The sequence below is a fragment of the Tenrec ecaudatus genome, chromosome 1 (assembly GCF_050624435.1).
Source record: "Tenrec ecaudatus isolate mTenEca1 chromosome 1, mTenEca1.hap1, whole genome shotgun sequence".
Lineage (NCBI taxonomy): Eukaryota > Metazoa > Chordata > Mammalia > Afrosoricida > Tenrecidae > Tenrec > Tenrec ecaudatus.
Window position 1 is genome coordinate 130,584,987 of NC_134530.1, and position 24,583 is coordinate 130,609,569.

At 38.0% G+C, this 24,583-nt stretch overlaps 1 protein-coding gene and 1 non-coding gene across 2 annotated transcripts in view; one reads left to right on the forward strand and one right to left on the reverse strand.

Moving 5' to 3' along the window:
• Positions 1 to 24,583, reverse strand: part of DPYD (dihydropyrimidine dehydrogenase) — a 1,117,227-nt gene that overhangs the window by 619,351 nt on the left and 473,293 nt on the right. Inside the window, exon 11 of the mRNA XM_075558725.1 lies at positions 8,779 to 8,989. Within this exon, the coding sequence (XP_075414840.1) occupies positions 8,779 to 8,989 (211 nt within the window). The remainder of the gene's footprint in view (positions 1 to 8,778; positions 8,990 to 24,583) is intronic.
• Positions 1,071 to 1,213, forward strand: LOC142437879 (small nucleolar RNA SNORA48). Its single transcript, XR_012782384.1, has one exon. It is a non-coding gene; the product is annotated as a small nucleolar RNA SNORA48 (small nucleolar RNA).

The following is a 24,583-nucleotide window of genomic DNA, read 5'->3' on the forward strand; positions in this document are numbered from 1 at the left end:
TTAGTGGTCCCTTGACAGAAATTCCTTCCCTCACTTTTTGATATTGATGGGGGTCTTCTCCATCTCACACAGTATTTGTATTGTTGTGTTTAAGCTAATATGATCTTCTCCTTACCACTTTAGTGCGATCAGTTTCTCATTGCTTTCTGTGGGGTTTCCCGGATGTGAAGCACAGGGGGAGTACATGTTTGTTGATAATCACTGATACAAGGCTATTGTTTCACCTTTAAAGCATCATTTTATTGGGGGTTCTTATAGCTCCTTTAGCAATGCATCCATCCATGTGTCAAGCACATTTGTACATATGTTACCATCTTTCTTTCCAAAATACTTTCTTTCTACTTGAGCCTCTGGTATCAGCTTCTCATTTTTTCCTCCCTCCCCTCCCCTCCCTCTTACTCTCATGAACCCCTCATAATTTAGAAATTGATATTATTTTCATATCATACATTGTCCACTGTCTCCCTTCACCCATTTTCTGTTGTTCATCACCCTGGGGGAGGGGGTTGGGTTATGTCTACCATTGCGATCGGTTCCCCCTTTCTCCCTTGACCTTCCCCCTACCCTTATGGTATTGCTATTTGCATTATTGTTCCTGAGGGTTGTATCTGTCTTAGATTCTGTAAATTGAGAGCTTTTATCTGTACCAGTGTACATGCTCCTGGTCTAGCCAGATTTGTAAGGTAGAACTGTGTCATGATATTAGGGAGAAGAGGGGGAAGAAGCATTAAAGTATTAGAGGAATGTTGTGTGTTTCGTGGGTGCTATAGTGCACCCTGGCTGACTCATTCCTTCCTTGTCTCCCTTCTGTGAAGGGATGTCCTATAGTCTACAGATGGGCTTTGGGTCTCCACACCACCACCCCTCGCTCACATCCATGTGATTGTTTTGGGTCTTCTGATGCCTAATACATGATCCTATTGACATCTCATAGATCACATGTCTTTTTAATGTCTTTTAAATGATCTTTGCTTTCCTCATGGGTGATGTTCCTGATGTCATCCCAGATTTTATCAAGTCTTCTATCATTAGTGTTCAATGAGTTAAATCTGTTCTTAAGATATTCTCTATGCCCCTGGCTATGGGCAAAAGACACCTGATTGGTGGTGGTGCTCTTATATGAGTCAGAGGCAGAGCAGACTGGCAGCCCTTCGTTCATCCTAACTTGATGCCTAGATCGTGGCCAGAGGTGTTTCATGCCTAGGACCCATTAAAATAATAATTTGTATATTAAAATGAACAAAAAGGATTCCTTAAAGGAATATGTACATGTATCCTTAAGACTGAAGGCACATTCTGAAAGGACTTAAATTTCTGCTTGTTTGTATGGATTGATTTTTTTTAGGTTGTTGGATTGGCTATATGATTAAAAAGGAAAATTTTCAAAGTCAAAAAATATTCTCTAAATTCATGTGGGACATACTCAAGTTGGCATGTATGCTATTGCACACGTGTTTTAGTGTTCTTGCACCTCATCCTGAGTTTCCACAGAGCAATTGATGTTCTTTTGCACAGTTGGCCCCTGGGGCCAGAGATCTAGTCAATTTAATTCCTGTGTATTCACTCTGGTTAAATCAATCTGTATAATCACCATTTCACTTGTTGAAAAAAATATATTTACAAGGAAGGAGTAGTGTGAGAGAATTCTATTATGGCTCCTCTGGTGTCGATTCTGTCACCAAGGTCATGTTTTCTAACTACTATTCCTTGCTCTTGGTTTCCAACTTACACAGTATTCTTAAGAATTAGCAATACATTTTGACCGCTGATTGGGTAAATCTCATAGTGAAGATTTTTGTAGAATTATTTAATTTCTTCATCACTAGCCTCAGTAGTTCGTGAATAAGTGCAAAATAATTGTATCAACCTGCTCTTTGTGTCTGTGATGAGAATGACAAATTCAAATTGCATTCATTGTCAAAAAGAACATTTCAATACCTGTCTTGAAGAATAAGATTATCTGTGATAGGATATTATTTCCCAGAATTATCTATTATACTTTTGAGTCTTTTTTGGTTAATTGAGCATTCCTTGCAGCAAAACTTATTTATGCTTTTCACCACTTTATTCCTAGAACCTAGCGCAGTGTCTGGATTTGCAAGATATCAGACATTATTGCCCAGACAGATTAATCTGCAAAATTAGGACACTAGAATAGATGTTCTCCACCAGTAGCATGTGGGAACAAAAGAAACATAAACTCCAATGAATTTTATTCTATTGTAGCATATTCAAATGCTACTTTGAATTTGTTACTTAAATTCTCAAATCTATCCCATCCATTCCTGGTTGTAGTAATCATTACAAAGCTGCTGCCTATGAGATTTTGGCCATCAATCCAAATTATCTATGTAGCAGTGAAATGAAGCATTATTTAATCTTTTCTTTGAAAGTGTGCGGCATCTACTTCTCTTTCTAAAAACACACCAAAGTGAAAATTTGGCCACGTATGACAATTGTTCAACTTTTATTACATGATTTCCCTTCTCCTTTCCTTATTTATTTGAAATATTTACTTTTGATGAAGTGAATGCCTACAGAGCAGATTAGTTTCCCACTCAACAATTCACACACAGTTGTTTATCTTCCCTCTTTGATTTGTGGTCAGGAGGAAGAGGAATCGTTCTTGCTGCGGGCCACTCAAAAGTAAAAACCACTCAAAGGACACGCTGCGGAATATCTAAGAGCTACCGACTTTTGCAAAAAGATGTGTTGTAATTGGAAACTTAGAATAAGATGTAAACAAAAATAACAGACTATTAAAATGGTTCATTGTTTTGTCTTCTATTAAAGAACATTCAAATGTAAAGTGTTTTGTGTGCTATTGAACATTCTGAGCCCAGTAGCTGTGTTTCCTTTGCTGAGTGGTGTTTTAGAACCCTGTGCTCGGTCCATCTTAATGTCTCCATCCTAATTATTTTCACCCAAAGCATAGTTTTAATCTCAATGAAATCACTGCAAGCACTTAAAAACACAAACAATATACATAACCGTGCTTTGATCTTTTTCTTCGTAAATTTATTTATTTATTTTATAAACCATCCTATTGGGGCCTCTTACAGCTCTTATAACAATCCATACATCAATTGTATCAAGCACACTGTACCTACATTGCCATCATCGTTTTCAAATATTTTCTTCCTCCTTGAGCCCTTGGTATCAGCTCCTCTTTTTTCCCTCCCTCTCCCAAACTCCTAAACTCACGAACACTTGATCATTCATAAATTTTATTATTTTCATATATTACACCATCCACTGTCTCCCTTTACCCACATTTCTGTGGTTTGCACCCCCCTGGTGGAGCGTTATATATCAATCACTGTGATTGGTTTCCCCTTTCACCCTCTTCTCCTCTTACCCTTCCCCTACCCTCATGGTATAGCTACTCCCATGACTGTTCCTGAGGGGTTTATCTGTCCTGGATTCCGTGTGTCGAGAGCTCTTACCTGAACAAGTGCACATGCTCTGGTCTGGCCGGATTTGTATGGTAGAACTGGGTCATGATAATGGGGGCATGGGGTGAGAAAAAGTATTAAAGAATAGAAGAACATTGTGTGTTTTATGGTTAGTATAATGCACCCTGGCTGACTCATCCCTTCCTGTGACCCTTCTGTGAAGGGATGTCCAATTCTCTACAGACGGGCTTTGGGTCTCCACTCTGACCCCCTTCATTCATATCAATATGATTGCTTGTTTGGTGTCTTCTCATGCCTGATACCTGATCCTGTTGACATCTCGCGATCACACAGGCTAGTGTCTTCCATGTGAGCTTTGTTGCTTCCCTGCTAGATGGCCGCTTTTTTAACTTCAAGCCTTTCAGAGCCCAGATGCTAATATTTTGTAATAGCCGGCCACCATCAGCTTTCTTTACCACATTTGCTAATGCACCATTTTGTCTTCAGCGATTTTGTCATGAAAGTGAGAATCACAGAATGCTAGGTTATTAGAACAAAGTGTTCTTGCACTGAGAGAAGACTTGAGTAGAGACCCAATATCTGTCTGCTATTTTGATGCTCAACATATAAATCTTAAAACAATACTGGTGATTCACTTCATATTATAAACAAAGTATAAAACAACTCAATTTTACTGTTGTTATTGTTTTTAAAGAAATTACTTTAAAATATTTTGTCCTGTACATGATTTGTGGAAAGTCAAAGTGCATTTCTGAAACAACTTAAAATGAGCTGAGGGAAAATTATTTTAATAAGTCTGAAAAAAACAGAACCGATAATAAAATATTATCTAAGTATGTGAAAGTTATAAAAGGTGAAATTTTGATTCAAACAAAATTAAACAAATATCTTAAAGTGTTTTCCATTTTTAATCATCGCGTATGTGTATCTACCAAGATCCAGCTATGATGCGGGCATCCTGGAGGGCTGCTGTGAGGTCCTGATTAGGAAGGAGCGCCTTCCAGTCCCATTCAATTTACACAGTACTGTAAGACGTACTGTCTGTTAATGATCAAAGTATGGTTCTACATAATGACAAGAACAACAACAACAATGAAAAGTTTTGACATCCTAAAGAAGCATGAACATCATTGCTAATGGTAAAGGACTAACAGTTCTCCTCATTAATTCAAACAGAAAAACATGTATTTTCTCAAATTTGGCACTTTTGTTTTAAGCAGAAAAAGAAGAGAAAATAAACTCTAAAGTGAGGATATGATACCAAGGGCTCAAGTATAGGGAGACCACTCCCGGAAAAGGACATCGTGGTAAGACACAGGGGAAGGGAAAAGAGGAAGATAGACCGATACAGCGGCAGCAACTATGAGCTAGAACATGTGAACAATCGTGAGGATGGCAGAAGATCAGGCAGCGTTTCAGTCTCTTGTGTTCAGGGTCCATCGGAGTAACCACCAACTTGATGGCATCCAACAACAATATATTATAAAGCCATTTGTTGAAGTTATTATGTGCTAGAATGGTAAACATTTCATCCTATACTACAGAGCAATACTGATGATTTTAATAAAGAGAACATTTTAATTTATGAATTTGAATCTAGGAAAATATTTTAATATAGTGATAAACAGAACTGGGGCACCAGTTACAGTTACATGAAGTTGAAGAGAGATGAGTTTTGTTTTGTTTTGTTTCCTGGTTGCAATGTTCTCAATCAAGCTACTTAACCTTCGGGTTATCTGATAAGGTGAGTTCTAGTTGGGGCAGATTATCCACTGAGGTTGTTTTAGCTTGGGCATAGCTCTCTTCATGATTTCTTAAATTCATAATAAAAGTATTTATTTCATAGTTATGGTTACACTCTTAGCTAGGTACATTTTAAGTGCCATGAATGTCTCATTCATCTTTGTATTCTTCAGAATAAAATTGGGCACCTGGAATCCATGGAGTACACCATAAATGGTTGTCACATGTAGGAATGTAAATGTGGGATAAAAAGTCTTCAGAGAACTAGGAATTGGAGAAAGAGATTTCAGAGTTATTTATACAGAAATAAAAGAGTACTTTCTGTAAGTCTAGCCACTAGCTTACACAGAGAAGCATATTGAATATTTCTTGTAAGAATAAATGTGCAGAAGATGGATGAGTGAATGAATGAATGAATGAATGAATGAGACATAATTAGTTCATTGAGGGAATAATTATATTAAGAACTGAAACTGGCAAAATTTGACCTTTGGAAGCTACTAAAAACTAATACGTGCAAGGAAGCAAAATATTCAGTAAAAGGATCAGTAATAGTTAAAGGGAAAATAAATAAAATGGTGTGTCATAAACAATAACAATGTATTATGGTTTTGTTTCTAAAGCATTTTCACATTATTTCATTTTATATTTGACAACAGCCCTGAAAGGCAGGGGGAGAGGTATTCTTATACTTTTTAATAGTTAAGAATCTGATGCTCTGAAAGGGAAAGGGTCTAGATAAAGAGGATTTCAAGAAGAAACAGCTTAACATTGGAAAATGCAGAATGCAGAACTGGAAGGATGTCACTCCATTTGGCACCTAGTTCATCAGAGTCTGTGCAAAGTGAGCCCGGGAAGAGGGAAGGGGACAGGTGGAAATAGAGTTTATCAGCTTCAAGGAAAGGCTGCAGGTAAATATGTTAGAGCATCCCATTGATCTATGGATGGGATATGATTTAGGATAACCTGGCATAGTGATTATATGTTGGGCTGCTAGTCCCAAAGTCAGAAGTTCAAACCCACCAGCCACTGTGTGCAAGAAAGGTGATGCTTTTTTACTCTAAGGTATTAAAGAATTCCAGTCTTGAAACCCACAGGAATAATTCTATACCATCCTATAGAGTGGTCAGGAGTAAAACTGAATTCAATGGCAATGAGTTTGATTTGGGCGAGTGAAGTGGGGAAAAGAACACAAACAACTTATCTTTTTACCAGAGGAGACAAATTATTTTCACCATGCCATCAGTAAGTGTAAGCTCATGGAATTTTTTAGATGTTTACATTTCTCTTTTGAAGTTTTAGATGCCAGTGAGATCAGGTCCTCTTGATCAACTCCTGCCAAACACGGGTACCCCGACTCCCACCCCACTCCCCAAGGTTTTCCTTCAGTGCTGACATTGTCTGGATAGAAGTCAAGGCACTTTGCTCGTTGGCATTACCACACTTCCAGGCTTCCGCTTACAGGAGTCCATGGAAACTTGAAAGAACACCAGAGAAGCAGGAAGGGAACCTGGTGTGTAGTGATTTATTCCTAGACTTCTAATTCAAAAGGTTGGCAGTTGGAACCCAGTAGATACTCTGTGGAAGTAAACTGTGGCAGTCTGCTTTCCTAAAAATTACAGCCTTGGAAAACCTGTGAGGCAGTTCCACCTTGTCTACAGGATTATGTAAGTGGGAATCAAAGGCAATGTTATTGGGGTGGGGGAGTACATGACCACAGGAAACATATTCGTGAATAATTTTTCCAGGTGTGTTACTTCCAAAACAACAAGCAAACAAAAGTAAACCTCACTGCCATTGAGTCGATGCCAATGAATAGCAACCCTGGAGGACGTGATAGAACTCTCCCTGTGAGTCTGTGAGACTGTTACCCTTTATGGGAGTAGGAAGCCCCATCTTTCTACCACGGAGCAGCTACTGATCTTGAACTACTGACCTAGTGGATCACAGCCTAGTGAGCATAACTACTACAAACCAGGGCTCATTTCTTTCAAGTCAGAGGGGAGAGGACAACGAGAACCAATTTCCCCTTGACTTCTGTATATGTAGATGTGGCAGCAGTTATGGAAGAAGAACACTAATTCTAGAATAAGACATTTGGGGATGTGTTTGGTAAACAAATACACATGAAGCTTTCTTCTCTTCATATTTTATAAGCTAAATTAAATTTCTCACTCTTCACACACATACACACGCACGAAAACACATCCCTCCCTAGCACAAACCTACCTAAATAACATCTGAGATTGCAGTTGTTTTCTGTAATTGACTGCATCATATATATTTAGGTTTCCTTAGGAAAAGAGATGGTCTTCTCAGTATTAGGATTGCCAGTTGTGCAACCCAAATTTATACGTACAAACTGTTATTTTTTCATAGTCAAATCATTGCCAGTATGATGTAAGATTTTATCCATTTTCTGATGCTATTCAGAGTAGGAAGAAATTATATTTTAGTTAATGAAATGCAATTTTCACATTATTTTTTTGTCCTACTGCACCCAGTTAATGAATAAATAAACCACACTATTCTTGTGTCTACATATCACATAAATATCTAGATGAAAAGTGACAAATTCAGGCTATCATCCAGCTATTTGAAAACATTTATCTTGATGACATTAAACATCTGGATGTTTCCAAATATCAAGATGTTTGATGTCCTGCAGATAAAATATACTGATGACTGGCTGAATGTTTCACTCATCTGCTGTATAAAAATGCACATTGGTATGCACATACCTCTTCCTATTTCAGTTGCAAAATATAATTCTAATCTGGATAGAGTAGGACATTGGGGTTAAGAATTGTTGAGACTTAATTTTTGTTACTGCTACTGTTAAATGATCTCCGACATGAAGAAGTGTCTTTTAATTTTCTCTGAGCAAATAAAAGACTCGACAGACATTTTACCCAGGTTAATTCAATGCTAAATGATATGTACATTGACGGCACCTAAGCACCCTGAATTTTACCTATAGTGGCCCATGAGAACAACCTGTGGGAAAAGAGTAACACAAATGATTTTAATTGATTTACTTAATATTCACTTGAAAGTGCTACATACAATCTTTTCTTCTCTCATTATGCTAGCCAGATGAAATATCACTAGTTCAAACTTTTAAATTTGACAATTTGGGTGTTTTTAATGGCAGCTTGAAATGGGAAAAGTAGAACACATATATGTTTTTAATGATGGTTTGGAATGAGGAAAGTAGAACCTTATTATATTTTTGCCTATTCCTTTTTCCTTATTATCCTGAATCACTGGAGACTGGCAGCTACAACTGCCCTGCCTCCTATTCTTGCTCTATTTTAACTGGAGAAAAACCGTTCGTACATTGGAAAGAAGGCAAACATTATTATGCAATTGAATATGTAGCTGATTATCAGCTGAAAAAGAAGAGCTAGTGTTCTTTTCCACTCTCACCACTTTAGAGATAATTTGGCATAAGCATTAAATACCATTTCTAAGCCTTTTAAAATCAAGATTGCTTGCATTCCGTATGAGAGGAGATCAGTGAGTGTTAAAGTGAAAAACAATTCCCTGAAAGCTGGAAAGGATTATGTCACTAAATAACAGACCATGCATAACACGTTTCAGTTTCTGAGCACTCTACCTTCAGGATCACCCAGCATGGAGCCAAAGGCACTGATGACCACATCGGCTTTCAGGTGGACTAGCTGATCTTCGTCTTCATTCCACTTTCCAGTTTCGTCTTGCTCTGTCCGAACAAACTGCATTCCAACAATTCTCCCACCTTTTACTATAACCTTCCGTGGGGAAAGAAACGGCAAAAATTCACACTTTTCTTCCTTAGCCAGCTCCATCTATAACAAGAACAACACAAAGAAAGAATAGAAAAAACCTTGTATGTATTTCTGCTCCATATATGATTTGATTCTAATTTTACGTGCTATAGCTTAAGATGTTCAGATGAACACATGGCTTTTTAAATGTTCTATATTGAAATCTGAGATTGAGTTATTAGCGATATACATTCTCGGAATCAATGACTGTGAGGGGTCGCAAAGAAGGGAACAGTGATGCGCAATCCGCGGCATCTTTGTGGCCTCGCAGGGTATTTCTCAAGTCGGGGCATTCCGTGCTCTATGATTAGCTGAGGTCTTTTGTTTTTTATGCTCTAATTTCTGTAACTCAAGTTCTCTTTTGGATCATGCCACGTATGAAAATAAATACATCTGTTTATTACTTGGCGGCATATATTTAAGCTGGAAAAAAGTCAATAAAGTGGGCGAGTCAATCTGTGCAAGGACACAATTAGAATGGCAAGTAGGAGAAGAGAGAGCTGAAGGAACCGTGGAACTAAGACAACAATAAACACAAAATTATAAAGTGCTCCTTCTTTCATAAAAGAACAGTAGCAGATATTATGAGAATTTTGATGAACAAGACACAGCAGGCTCCTCCTGGAAAACACCAATCCTTCCACGTATCTGACATCACCCATTGCTCCTCAAAATTGGGGCATGTGTTTTGTTTGTTCTACTACAAAACAATGGAATGCTCTTAAGGCACGATGTGAATATACGCTTGTTTATTTTTGTCACTCATTTACTTTTGGGAAACCTTTGTTAATTGAATTCTAGTGAAAATGCCTTGCACTAGTAGGTAGACAGTCTTTTTCTAAATGTAAAATTGTCACTAGAGAAATACAAATCAAAGCCACAAATCAAAACCATATTACTTTACTTCACTAGGATTGCTACCATCAATACACCAGAAAAATGTAACACAAACAACAGCAAAAAATAAGTGTGCTCAAGAATATTATTAAATTGGATCAATGTAAAATAAAATGGAAGCACCTATTGGAAATAGTTTGGAGGTACCGGTAAACACAACATATTTAAATATTCCATTCTCATGTGACACAACGATCCTCCCTTAGACATGTACCCCCACCCAAGAAATGAAAGCATGAAAAGAAAGGTGCTCTTGTATACTCAAGTAATGAATGCAACACTCGTCACAACAGCCAAAGTCAGATACTACCCAAACGTTCAACAGACGGCCAAACAAACCGTAGTGTATACAAAAGAATATTAATCAACTCTAAAGAAATGAAGTCTTGATCCATACTACAAGGTACACTGAGTTACAAGTGGAAGTCAAAGAAACAGTTAGCATGTGATCCCATGGACATTAAATATCTAGTACAGACAAATGCAAGAGTCCTGCTGATGTAGTAGGTTATGCACTGAGTTGCTAACCGCAAGGTCAGCAATTAGAACCCAGTATTCTTTCCTTGGGAAAAAGATGAGATTCTCTGCTCTGACAAAGATTTAAGAGACCAAAGGGCAAAGGGGAAGGTTCAACTCTATCCTAATGGGTCACTATGATCTGGAACAGATACAATGGCAGGGAGTTGGGAGTTCTCGATAGACAAATGCATCGACAACAGGTTGCAGCAGATCTTCCAGTCAAAGAAAGGCTAACAAGAAAGGCCTTGTGGCCTAATTATAAAAGTTCTGCAGAGAAAATGCTATGGATCAGAACTGTCTGATTGCAACCAACCAAGTGTCTGGTGCAGGTCACGTCATCTTGTTGTATCCATGGTTGCCATGAGTCAAAGCACCACTCCATAAAAGTTAACAACAACATAGAAAACTAAGGTTGTTGGCGGTTACCTGGGTGAGAAGGGAAAAGGAAGGAGGGAATCAATGCCTGTGTGTTTCTGCTAAGGGAATAGTAACATTTAAGAGAGAGAGCTAGACTACACAGTAAATGCAATTTATGTCACCAACTCGTACATGTCAAAAATGTTGAAATGGAGGATATTTTGTTATATAGAGAGTTTTGCCACAATCAAACAATATTAAAAGCATCATGCTGAAAGAGTGAGAGGTGTCTGTTCTGGATGCATCCTGCTCCTGCAGCATTCAGGAAGATTCCCAGGAGGAACTTCTGACAAGTGCGGCTTAAGAAAGAAGTGTATACACTGTTATTTTAAGGATGGCTCAAACACCCTGGGCTACTTCAAGGTTGAAAAATAATAATATTATCCTGAAACATAAAGTAACTTTCTTAATGCTAAAATTAGCCCTGGGCCCATTTATAAGCAATTTAGCCACAACTTCGGCAGACATCAAACTCATTGACAGGTCCTAATAAAACACAGTTTGTATGAGCTCAGATTCAGAGCTTTCCATTCCATATGGTAAAAGGTATATTTGCATTTCTAACAAAACGTTGTGAGCTACTGTAAACTTTAAACTTTAGCTGACTGGCTCTCAATTTAGGGTGCGTAGAACATGCAGTTTCAGTAAGAACGGTCTTTCCCTGGAATTAGGTGTGTGTGGGGGTGGGGGGTTGCTAAACTCGGTCCTTAGAGATGTTTCCCATAATATAAGGAATGATGCTCCTCCACAGAGCCACAGGACATAATCAGCTGTACAGACTATATGCGTATATTATGTGTCATCAATACCTCTTGACTCATGGCACAACCACATCTGACTAGGTCTGTGGAACCTCAGAGAACTCAGCTCGGATGCATGGTTGCAACCACTTTGTCAATCTAACTCATCAAAGGTCTTCTTTTTTCATTTTTCTGCTCTCAACCAAGCATGCTGTCCTTCTCTAGGGACTGGTCCCTGCCGATAGCATGTCCAAAGCACATGAGTGGAAGACTTGTCATTCCGACTTCGAAGGAAAATTTCAGCTATAGTTCTTCCAAAGAAATTGTTTGTCTTCTGGCAACATATGGTATATACAATGTTCTTCTCTAACCTCATAATTAAAAGGTATAAATTCTCTTGTCTTCCTTATTCATTTTCTGGCTTTCACAAGCATCTGAGGTGATTGAAAATGAGATGGCTTGAGTCAGGTGCATCTGACGCCTCCAAGGGACATCTTTGCTCTTTGTCCATTCAGGAGAACTGTGGGCACAGCTGCCTGATGCCGCGCACCATTTGATTTCCTGACTGCTTCTTCTGCATCTGCGTGCAAGTGGAAGGAAATCCGTGACCACCTCAATCTTTATCCCGCCCCCATCACTCTTTCGGGTATTAGTGCAGTTGGGAGTTTTATTTTCGTCACATTGACTTGCAGTCCATACTGAATGCTGCCCTCTGATTTTCATTAGGGTGTACTTCAATGTTGCCTCAATTTCAGCAATCAAGGGTATTTATTCTGTATATCCCAGGTTGATAATGAGATTTCCTCCAGACAGTTGCCAAGTTCTTCTTCATAGAGTTCAGCTTCTTGGATTATTTGCTCAGCATATCAATTGATTAAGCTTGGTGAAAGGACATGACCTTCACACGTTTACTTTGTTCTGTTTTAATGACTGTTCATCTATGTGCAAGTGTCACATGAACACAAGTGGGTATTCTGGAAATCTCATTCTTTGAAGCATTTTCCATAATTTATCATTGAGATATAGTCAATTGATGTAGCTATTCTAGCCATGCTTATTTAAGTGATATATTATAAGTCTGGCTTTTTATAAGCCTGTGCTATCATTCCATTTTGGAGGTCATTCTCAATCTTCAATGAACAGGAGTAAGAAGTGATTAAGACCTGACTTCAGTTTAAGCTGTGAATATGGCACATGCTTTGCTTCCTTGGTGACGTCTTTAAGATTCCACTTGAGAACCCAGCATGAACCAGGCGACATTCTTTGTTTTCCTGGTTAAATTATGGTCCTACCATATAATTCCACTTCCATTCATTGTCTCATTGTCTTGCATGGAAAGCCAGACCTCTATTTTCCTGACTGAGCATTGAGAAAAGAAGCATATCCGCTGTGGCTTTTGAACATTTGGGACTCTGGCTCTGGACCCTGAATTTAGCTGACCAAACCCTCAGAATCTGTACTTACTCGCACCGCCAAAACATGTGACATTTCTTCAAAGTTTCGTGAGTATCCATGGGACACTGCGGTCAGTAAATTGCAGAACCCTGGACCATAAAGGACTATCTATTCACGAGAGGAGAGGGAGAAAAACGGAACTAAGTACTATCTTGATATTTGGGACATCTTCAATCTCCAACTCCTTGACTCTAGTCTGTTATTAATTCTTACAAAAGAAATAATTACCACAGTTATCATCCACAGTCGAAACTTTTGCACAATCAATCGTACATAAGTACACACCTTCCTGGTATTCTCCACTTTCAGCCAAGAAACACCTGATGTTAGCAATGACATCAGTGCCCACTCCATGTCCCCTTCTGAATCCATTATGACTCTGTGGCAGCTTTCCGATAGTGTACTGTTTCCACCATTGTTGAATAATCTTCAGCACAAGTTTACTTGCACAATGTACCACCGAGTAAGAATTGAACTGCTAATCATAATTAGACACTCAGGCCCACCATCCCTTCATGGAAGAGAGATGAGGCTGTCCGCTCCCATTTTTAAAGCCCTAGACACCCTCTGTAGAGCTACAATGAAGAATGAAGATTGACTGGACGGCAATGGATTTGTTTCTTATTATATCAAGGGCATAGTTTGATAGATATCTTCTTACTGAATACACTGACTGCGAATATGATTTATTCTCTCTGCAACCATGACTTCTGCCAAAACAATGATTCAGGGACTTCTATTATGTCTTATCCACCAGTAGGGGACCTCACACAAAATCACCTCAAGGAAGCACAGATCAAAGTACTTGCTTTACAGCAAATGAAGTACGGTGATGCTCATAACACGGACTAACATCACCATGTTCTCCATCCTCCTGAGGCAGATAGGTTGATAGAATGATGGAATGGCCTTCTGAAAACATGATTACAGTTCCAGCTAGGAGCCAATACCTTTCAAGATTGGAGAGACATTCTCCAGTATACTACATATGCTCTAAACTAGCATCCAATGTGTTGAAAGAAAGACAGAAAGAAAGAAAGAAAGAAAGAAAGAAAGAAAGAAAGAAAGAAAGAAAGAAAGAAAGTGGGTTTAAGGCTGTTACCTATTTAGATAGGGATATCATAGGAGAAATAAATAGAATCAAGTCTGAAACTTGCTTCTACTACTTATTTTGGATAAACATTAAATCTGTTCAACAGTTAAACTCCTCATATATAAAATGGGAATGTTATTATTGCTGCGGCCATGGCCTTCATGTCACCCTCCCTATGATGGCAAGTGGACGCCAGGCATAACAGGATTTGTTGGGACTCATTTGATTTCCATTGGCTGCTTTATGGAAGTAGGTAGATCTCATTGAGGTATTTCTTACAAAATGGGAATAACAATATTTAGTTAATTTGTTTATGGAGTTATTTAAGTGGATTGAAAATGCCGAAGGTCTAAACCAGATCCTAACAGGGAAGTGTTGGAAATAAATGCTATATATTTTAGTTGTTATTCCCTGATTTTACTTTTTTCCACATGCAGCCAATAAGAAAGGTGAAAACAAGGAGAGACCATGGAACAACCTTAGAATCCGCTGTACCTTTTTCTACTAAACAAAAATGCCTGCTTTCTGGGGGGCAAAATATTGCTTGAATAATTCAAATTAACAAATAAATTCGGATTCAGTATGTAAGATATGCCTTCTATATTACTTTTGTCACATTTGTGTAATGTAGAACCTTATAACTCATTGATATAAACCAGTTTATTATGCTTCAAAAATGTCAAGTGATGCTAAATTTTAATGATAATGCCACACTTGATTGAATAACAATGCCAAATGTTTATGGTGATAATAAATCAATACATAATGTGTATTTATAATAGTACTATTTTCAATAAAAGGCAGAAATAAAATATTGAACTATGCCACACATATCGGGATTATGTCTCACGGATGCATTTAGCATCAGTACTGTCCCATCTTGCTTTTTTTTCTGTTAATATTTAAATAGTATTTATGAATATACATATAGGATCTCTGATCTCTTATCCTTTTGGGCACAGTTAGCAGAAAATTCAGAAATAAAAAAGACGCTATACATAAATCAGATTTGAAGAATTTAAAATAGAGATTACCAGTGATTTAATGCCTGAGAATGCTTTAATCATATTCTTTCATGGTAGATGATTTACTGTTGAAAGCTATAAGCGATGTAAAAGTATAAATATAAAGAAAATGGATATTAATGTATCTTCAACTCATGATTTTCTACATGCACTATTGTTTATAACTCATATTTTAATATTTAAATATTTTCATTCACAGAGCTTAGGTGGCATGAATTCATAGATTCATATGAATTTCTACTTCTGAAATTTTAGAGTCTCTCCACTCTCCAAAAATTATAAAATTAGACCATGGGGCAGCTATTACATGAATCACACCAATTCTCCCTATTTTGGTATTAAGTAGCAAAGATTCATAATTTACTCTGGCAATGAATGAGAGCTAGAATTTCTGTTAGGTAGCTTAGCATAGGGACTGGGTGTCCATTATGCATGCTCAGAGGTTCGAGCTCTGACCAGGAAGGAAGGGTGGTACATCTAGGTGGGCTTGCACCTGGGTTGGCCCATCTGGGCCAGGTGAATTCAATTCAGCCAATGCATTGACCAGGGTTGTCAGCCATGCCTCCCCATGGAGGAATTAAAAAGACAGGATACCGGAGCACAACTTCCTTGAACAGCTTCTCGGCAGGCTGTACGGGGTGAGGGGCTCTGAGAGTGCCTGTATAAACCTGAAACTTCTAACTTTCATAAAACTCACTTGGATTATAATCCTGGCTTCAAAGTGAATTCTTTCTCATGCAAAGTCAAGGACTGAGGTATAGCTCTCCCCCAAGAGATCTAACGTTTCCACTTCATAATAACAGGAGACATAAGAAGATGTTTGTGTATATATACTCATATATTTATATATATGAAAGTACTAATATTATTCTTGGAAAAAGGGAACTGATATGATAAGAAATAATTTGTAAGCACAATAAATATTTTATCAATGTAATAGAAGGTAAGTAAAGTCAAATTGAAATTTATATATCCTTGGATATGATCAAGGGAGTGATTACTTTCAGTATTTATGAGTCCTGTTAAATATATAATAATAAAACTAATAGTCATTATTATTATATACTAGATATTCTCCTAAATTCTTATTTATTGATTAAATTATTCCCACCAAAAATATATGTTGTAAAGATTAATCCCTTATCTTTACTATATTACTGAGACTATATCAGGCTGTGTCAGTCCGAGTAGACTAGAGAAACAGACTCATAAAGACACTCACATGTGTATAAGAAAGAGCTCTATATAAAGAGTGATTGTACAGTAAGAAAACATCCCAGCCCACTCCAGATCAAGTCCATAAGTCCGGTCTTAGCCCATATTTCTGATCCCAATTTATAAAGTTTTCTTCAGATCCACAAAACACATGTAATGGCTCCAAGTTCAGGAAGATCAGTGGGTGGGAAGATCAAACCAGTGGGTGGGAAGTCTTGTGGATTCAGTGGCGGTGGAAGCGTCTCAGCGTTGGCTGGGCATTCCATGTGGCATCTTCGCCTATGAGGCTCTTGTGTAGTGTCATGTGTCATGTCAGTAGAGCATCTCTCAGGGAATCAGCAGACAGAGAGAGTGTGTCTCCTGCCTCGAAGGAGGAAATAGGGGGATTCCCAGAATCCTCAGAAGGCCGAGTCCATACAGAGGCCACATGGGCTATGACCTGATTGACAGAGAGACTAAATCCCACCCCTTCACTCCTAAATCCTCTCAAATTGACAACAGATTATATAACTACCACGGAGGGTAGAGGTTCTTTGGTTTGTTTGGTTTTTTTCCAGTCAGCAACTTTTGAGTTACAGAAGAGCAGGTCTGTTCAGCCTCACAAGCACAGATGAGTTAGAGGCTGGGGGACATGAAGATCATCAAAGAAGGAAGACAGAGAGAAAGGAGACAAAGACTTTTCCCAAGAACTGAGACAGAAAGCCTTCCCCTAGGACTAGTCCACCAAATCCGCATTCCTAGTCTCCGTAACTATACAAAACAAAACAAAACTGTTTTTTATTGTTAAAACCACCCACGTTTGGCATTTCTTTCATAGAACAAAAAACATAAGAGAGTGCTTAGATCTAACCCATTTTAATCCCCACACAGATGTGTCCTGACACCTCTATATTATTTGTTATCAAAAAGAAAGAAAAGTATTTATCTCCAAACTAAGTTTTTCTCCTGATCTCTCTCTGAAGACCAGGAGCACATTTTCTCTATTATGATTTACAGATTTAACACCCAGCCTTAGGCTTGCTTGTCTTACAAAGCAAAAAAAAAAAAAAAAAAAAAAAAACCTCCAAAATCTCTAAGTGCAAAACCAGTTTGTGGAAAAATGGACTAGAAAGATAAAGAAATTTTTACCTGAACATTTTGAAAACCCCTTACAGAAAAGAAATAGGCTCAAAGAGTCCAAAGCTGAATATCATTGTCATCAACTCTATTCCAAACTGCCCCTGTGGGTTTCTGAGATTGTACTCTTTTGTAAGAGTGGCTTGTGGTTTTGAACTGCTGATCTTTAGGTAAGCAGTATGAAGGGCAACCCACTATGCCACCAAGGCTCCCTAGGCCATATGTTCATGGATGACAAATTTTAGGTAACATCTGGTCTGGCTGAAACAAAATCCTATGTGCTTTGCATTATAGCGAAAGATAGGAACTGTACTATTTCAAAAAATAATATGTATATGGTTTGGTTTACTGAATCATGAAACAGGAAAACATTTGCTCAGTAGCAAGTTGAAGAGTGGTCAGTAGGTTGAAAGCAGGCCATCAGAGGAAATAGAGAATTCATGATTTTCAGTCTAAATGAGTATGTTTAGAGTTTATAATGCTATGAAATATAGAAACCCAGTGATAAACTTGAACTCAATATTGTGAACAGGTAATGGAGACTGGATCTAGAGCAAGAATAGGTTGAAAAATATTATTTCACAATGTAGATAGTAATGGCATGGGACATGTTATTTCAAGATATAAATGTAGGAAATCAATTTAAAAATTGAAGTAAAGTTCTTAGGCAGTCAAAGTAACAAGACTTTCGGCTACAGCTATAGCACCTCACTTAGCTGTCTCAGGACCTTAAAGGTTGGGCTGCTCACCACAGGTAAGCAGTTTGAAACCACCAGCAGCCTCCGTGGGAGAAAGATGGAACTTTCGATGCCTAGAACGAGTTAAAATCTCTGGAATTCACAGGGGCAGGTCTAGCCTGTCCTATAGGGTGGGTATAAGTCAGAATTGTTGAGTTGGTTTTTATCATCCATCTCTAGGATCTCACTATAAGATGCTATAGAGGCACTGAATTCTTAATAGGACTCTTCCCATCAAGAGACCTTTTCCCTGCATGAGTCTGGTAAGGAAGTAGGGGGAGAATCTTATTGATAGGATTCACTGTAACTGTGAACAGGATTCCCTGGAATGCTATCTTGCTGTGTACAAAATGAGCCCTCTGAGAAGCAGGAGGAGGGATCTCATTACCAGCCAGGCGTGAAGCGTGTCATCGGGACCAAAGATCCTTGTGCAGGGAACCCACTGAATCCAAAATCCATCAGAGAAGCGTCAGCAGAACCAGGAGCTAGAGAATGCAACATGTGATCAACTCCCCAGCCCACAGAGCACAGGGAAGCTGAGAGGTTTTGTGCCGGAGGCTGCCTTGCAGAGGCCTGTGCCTCTGGCCACTTAATTGGGGACGCTGGGCTTGCTGCCCCGTGGAAGTGTGACTCAGTGCCCTAGGGCTGAGCTTACTGTAGTGGAGTGTCTCTGGGCACTTAATTGGGGACGCTGGGCTTGCTGCCCTGTGGAAGTGTGACTCAGTGCCCTAGGGCTGAGGCTTACTGTAGTGGAGTGTCTCTGGGCACTTAATTCGAGGAGCTAGATGTTTTCACCCACTGATTTGGAAGTGAAAGCCTTCAGGTTGAGGTTTGCAGTAGAGTGGTATGCCCCTCTGGATATTTATTAGTCGTCCCGAAAGAAGTTTGTTTATTGCGTCCTGCTAAATAATTCAACCCTGGGCAATTCTCATTGGCATTACAACTTGTCTACTTCCTTAATAAACCCTTTAATCAGTAATACTGTCTGTGAGTTCTGTGTAGCCATTGAAATTAATATTAACACCCAGAGAAATCAAATGAGAACATTAATTAATGGCGACACAATGGTTAAAACCCTCAGCTACAAACAAACAAAGTGATTGACAGAGCCTGCGCATTACCCCTCAGAAGAAAGGCGTGGCAGCAGCTTGTGTGAACATTACAAATTGGAAACTACGGGGCAGTTCTATTCTGTCCTGCAGGGTTGCCATGCATCAGGTTCAACTTGATAGCAGGGGTTTTTTGTTTTTTCTTTTTAAATGTCTAACAGAGTAGTACTCAGTGTGATTTTACAATTCAAATACTTTACTGACCTATGACTGACACATGCAGAAAGATGACCATGAAGGCAGAATCTGTACCAGACACTAGACCACGTAGAGAAATATCAAGTGAATCTAAACCCTGTCTCCCTGTATCTACCAAAAGGACTGGTCGACAATATCAAAGACTTTTGTTTATATTCTATTTGATAGGATATATATCAAATTAACTGAATACCCAAATAATTATTCAGATTAATGAAAAGACCATAAATTAGTAATCCGAATGAATGATTACTTAATGCCCATCTCAATACTAAGTGTTGAGGTGCATTCACAATCATGCTTCAAAAACAGATCATTCCTCTGTGGTGAGGTTGAAATTAAGGAGCAAATAGTGTTCCTTCTCAAATGTCACTTAAGATATGATCAGAAAATAATGGATTAGATTTATCAGAGTTCCAACTTCAAGCAAAGGGTATTAATATTTTACTGTTCAAATTAGCCAGCTTTCTGTTATAAATCATTCATGCATGTCAGTGTTCGTCCTTTTAACACCTAATGCTCATTAATGATCACTAATGATCAGCCACTCTATGAGTCTGGTATATGAATATTTCTGTTAATGGTGTAAATGCTTATTTGTTAATGAATACTATTCTCCTTAGGGACAACTAGTACATTAGGGAAACGTGTAGGCGTCTCTTGTCCTAAGCCTACCAATAATTACTCATAGGAATAAAGGAGTAAGCAGCCGTAGGGTTCCAATTTTGAGATCCAATAAATCAAATCGTCATTTTCTTTTCATATGGTATGATGGCAGTGATGAAAACAAAAACCCAGATCACCTTTAACTTTGATTTTCACCTCCATATTCAGGAAAGGGAGGTGGTTGATGCCGAGTGAAATAAAAATAGCATCACATAGCATGCAATAACGATCGTCATTTTAATGATCATCATTTTAACTTTATGTAATGTGATGATTTGGTCTGATTAATATTACAGCCATCAGACTGGGGAAATTATGAAACAACTTAATTTACCATAATTAAAAGCATGATATCAACTCATTTTTAAATTGCATATAGGCCAAGTGAGCATACGTTATAAACTATAATGAGCAGAACTCAAAACCAGCATACATTAAATTCTGGAATAATTTCTAATACCTCACAGTTTAAGAAACAATATGAAGAAATAACGTGTTTTGTAGTTTCTTTTCTAATAGATGACCAGTTAACAAGTTATCAATTCTAGGCAAACACAAAGAGCTAAGAAATTTTATTTGTTAATAGAAAATAAAGGAAAAAACTTAAGTCCTCTTTGATCAGAGACAATCCTGGCCAGGTCAATCTCTCATTTCACAATGATAAAATGATGAGCCATACACAACCATTCATAACTACACAGTAATAGCCTCATTCACTGATAAAGGTCAGCCTGTAAAAGATTCCATACAAACTAATCTGGAAGAGCAAGTAGAAATTCATTCCTGAGAAAGAAATCGCAGCTGGCACGCAGCTCATTCTCTCCCTCTGGGGAGGGAAGGTGTAAATGTGTAGACAGGGGCAGCTGATGAAAGAAAAATGAGAGTTAACTTTATTAAATATTCTTGTAAACCTGCTGCTTTCAGACAGATTATTGATGGATGCAAGTGAGGGCGCTCTAGCATATGGAATGCTTTAGCAAGATATGCCTGTTTGTCTGGGGATTAGATGGTAAAAAAAAATTCTTAAAATTTTAAAATTATAAAGTACAGCTCCTTGAAATGAGTCACATAAGCAACACGTATAAACTAGAACTTCTTTTCCATAAGAATGGGGGAGCTAGTCATTAATTAGAGACCCCCCTATCTTACTCTGGGTTAAAAATGCATCTTGAGACACAAGCAGTGACCAGAAAATTCTGATGTCTCCTTGCTTACCTGACACTGCATTTATTTATATCATTGAAATAATTAACAAAGCTCCATATAAAGTGAGACATCTAATTCATGTGAGTCTGAGTCTGATTTTACTACCCAATCAGGTAGTTAACTTGGTTGCCAAGGAGATGAAGAAAGATAACAGTGTTCCAAGAAAAAGTGACAAACTTTTTCCACATTTGATCTCAGATGCCTTAGCTTATTTCAACCATTCTTGAAAAATGTACGTTTTAATTTATACAATTACTACTGAGTGGTGAAGTACAAAACAATCTTCATATGGTTATTACTCTCTGGTATATACAGATTGATTTTGCAATTATTATTTTATTCAAGAAACCGTTTGCTTATGCTCCTTTTTCACTATCTGCTATATTGTTGCAAAGAACCCTGGCTGCAGTCTAGGCAAGCACTATTCTGCTAGCTGGAGCGTTGCTGGTTCAAAACTCATCTGCCACTCCTGAGGAGGAGATGAGGCTATTTCTCTGATAATGATTTACAGCCTCAGAAATCCTGTACAGGCCTGATCACTATAAGTCAGAATTAATTTGCAATTAGTGGGTGAGATGGCATTTCAGATTTTACGTCCATCTTTAAGAAATGAAGACTCTTGAGCATTAGTAAACGTGTTTGAATATTGGAGGAGCACTACACTTTACACCAATGCAGTTAACCTCAAGGGCGTTTGTAAGCATGCCCGCGTCCTTATTGAGCAGGGACAAGCAGTAGTGCATAGGATCACTTCGAGGCATAATTGTTTTGTACAGAAATAATAAAGAGCAACTTTTCTAACAATAAAAGTTTATTTTTAAATATGGCTAATGTATGATTTACATGTATTTTCTCTTAACATTGACACGCTCTTATTATTCTTCATCCTAGGTTCAGCAGCATTAAGAATTCCTGCTTGCTGCCCGGAGTTCTCGGAACGAGCTGCATGACGGGGACACACTTTGCAGCGCTCTCTTCACTCTTGACACGTTGCTGTGGAACCTGCTGGTCCTCTCTGATTCTGACCGTTTCCATAGCTGTTGACACCTTGTTTGCCTATATTTCTGGTTTTGCTTTTCCTTTTTATTCCTAGTCAAAACTATCTTTGAGAAATTGAACACCATAAATTATTAATTTTTGCCTTTTTAAATGTAGGTTGATATGATAGTGTGATAAAACAAAAAAGTTTTAACATACAAAATTGTAATGGAAAATAATTGAGGTACATATATGTGTATGTATTTATATACACATTTGTGGGTTTTATTTTGCTTATAACAAATTACTGGAGAGTCTTCCTGTGAGACTTCTCATATTCCTAAAATCTAATATTGCCATATCCAACACACATATAGATCATGTATTTTTCTATATTTTGTGTCAAGTTACATGATCTGTTCCATTTAAGAAGCTTGTGTTTTAATTGGTGAAGTAGGTATAAAGTCATAAGCATTGTATAAAGTGACAAATGATGTAATAGTGGAAGGAGTACAAAGCTATAGAAGTATAAAGAAGGAAGACATCATTTGGGAGTGAAGGAAGGAGTTTCCAATTATAATCTGTAAGGTGAAGCAGAAGTGGTAGGGTGAGGAACCCTGGTGACCTAATGTGTCATGTGTTAGGCTGCAAAGCACACAATCAGCAGTTCAAAACCACTAGCTTATCGGCAGGATAAAGGGTGAGGTTTCTACTCCCATAAAAATGTGCAGACTTAGAAACCCCCAGGGTAGGTTGAGAAGTAGCTCTGTGAAAGTGAGAGTTGTAGAATATATTCACCTTAAGCCAAATACAACTCTCTACATCATTTCGTATGCTTCTCTTATATCTTTGCAAGATAAGTGTGTGTGCTTTATCAATTACACATGTCAAATACGAAATTCTTAATTTTATGAATCCAAAAATATGTCGGAAAGCTCTTATGAATGGGACAAGAGATTCTATGTCACATAAATTAATACCCAAATCCATCACTCACCTGTTTGTTGGACAGTGAATTGTACTGTGGTGTTTGCTATTCATTGCTATGACGCTGGAAGCTATGCCGCCAGTCCTTCAAACACCAGCACAGTCAGGTAGGCTACAGGAGAGCCTCAGACCAAGACAGACTGGGAAGGAAAATATAGAAACCATTTCTGGGGAAAAAAGAGCCACTTCAAACTTTATGTAAAGTAGTAGAACAGTGTAACATGTAGTCCAAGAAGATGAGCCCTCAAGTAGGAATGGAAAAAACCACACACTGCTATAGGGTTGATTCCTACTCATGGCTACCCAATGCAGGACCTGGGGCTGTAACATTTAAAAGAGCAGACCACCTCATCTTTCTCCCAGGAAGGCTTGGGCAGGTTGGAGAAGATGACTTTTCGGTCAGCAGGTTAGCAATTGACCAACAGTGCTATCAGGTCTCCTTGCTTCATCTGAAAGGTACTCAAAATGGGACAGGGGAAGAACTGCCTCATCAACATTCAGTTCATCTTAATGAAATGGATGTAACAAAGCCTTCCGCATAACCCAAAATGAGACGATACAGATACAAACATCTATCAACAATGTGACAGGTATGAATTAGAAATCTGGGAAGTTGTAAAGTTGTCTAAAATGAAATCAGATGCATAAAAATCAATATTCTTAGTATGAGTAAGGTGATACAGTTATAAGCCATTTTGAATACAACACTAATATGCTATGTGCCAAGAATAATAAATTGAATATGAAAACTACAATATTCATTGTCCAAAAAGAACATTTCAGGATTGATTTCGAAATATGAAACTGTTAGTGATAGCATAATATCCATACAACTACAAGAAAGATGAGTTAGTAAAACACCTAGTACCACCCAATATAACAACCAAGAAACACAATGATGAAGAAATTAAAAATTCTATCAAATTTCTTCAGTCTCAAATTGAACAAAGAAGCATTAATATGCAATGATTGATGACTGGAATGTAAATACTAGAAACAAAGAAGGAGTCATTGTTGCTAAACAGGAAGTTGGTGACAGAAATGAAACTGAACAGCCCGTGACAGAATGTGCAAGTCCAGACTTATTCATGTTTTCAACAACATAAATGCCCACTGCACATACTGACTTCATCAGATGGGACATATCCAGTTGACTACATCAGTAGGAAGAGACAATAGAAAACTCAAAATTATCAACCAAAACAAGGCCAGGACTGATTGTGCCACAAACCATGAATTGCTCGGGTCAAGTTGAAG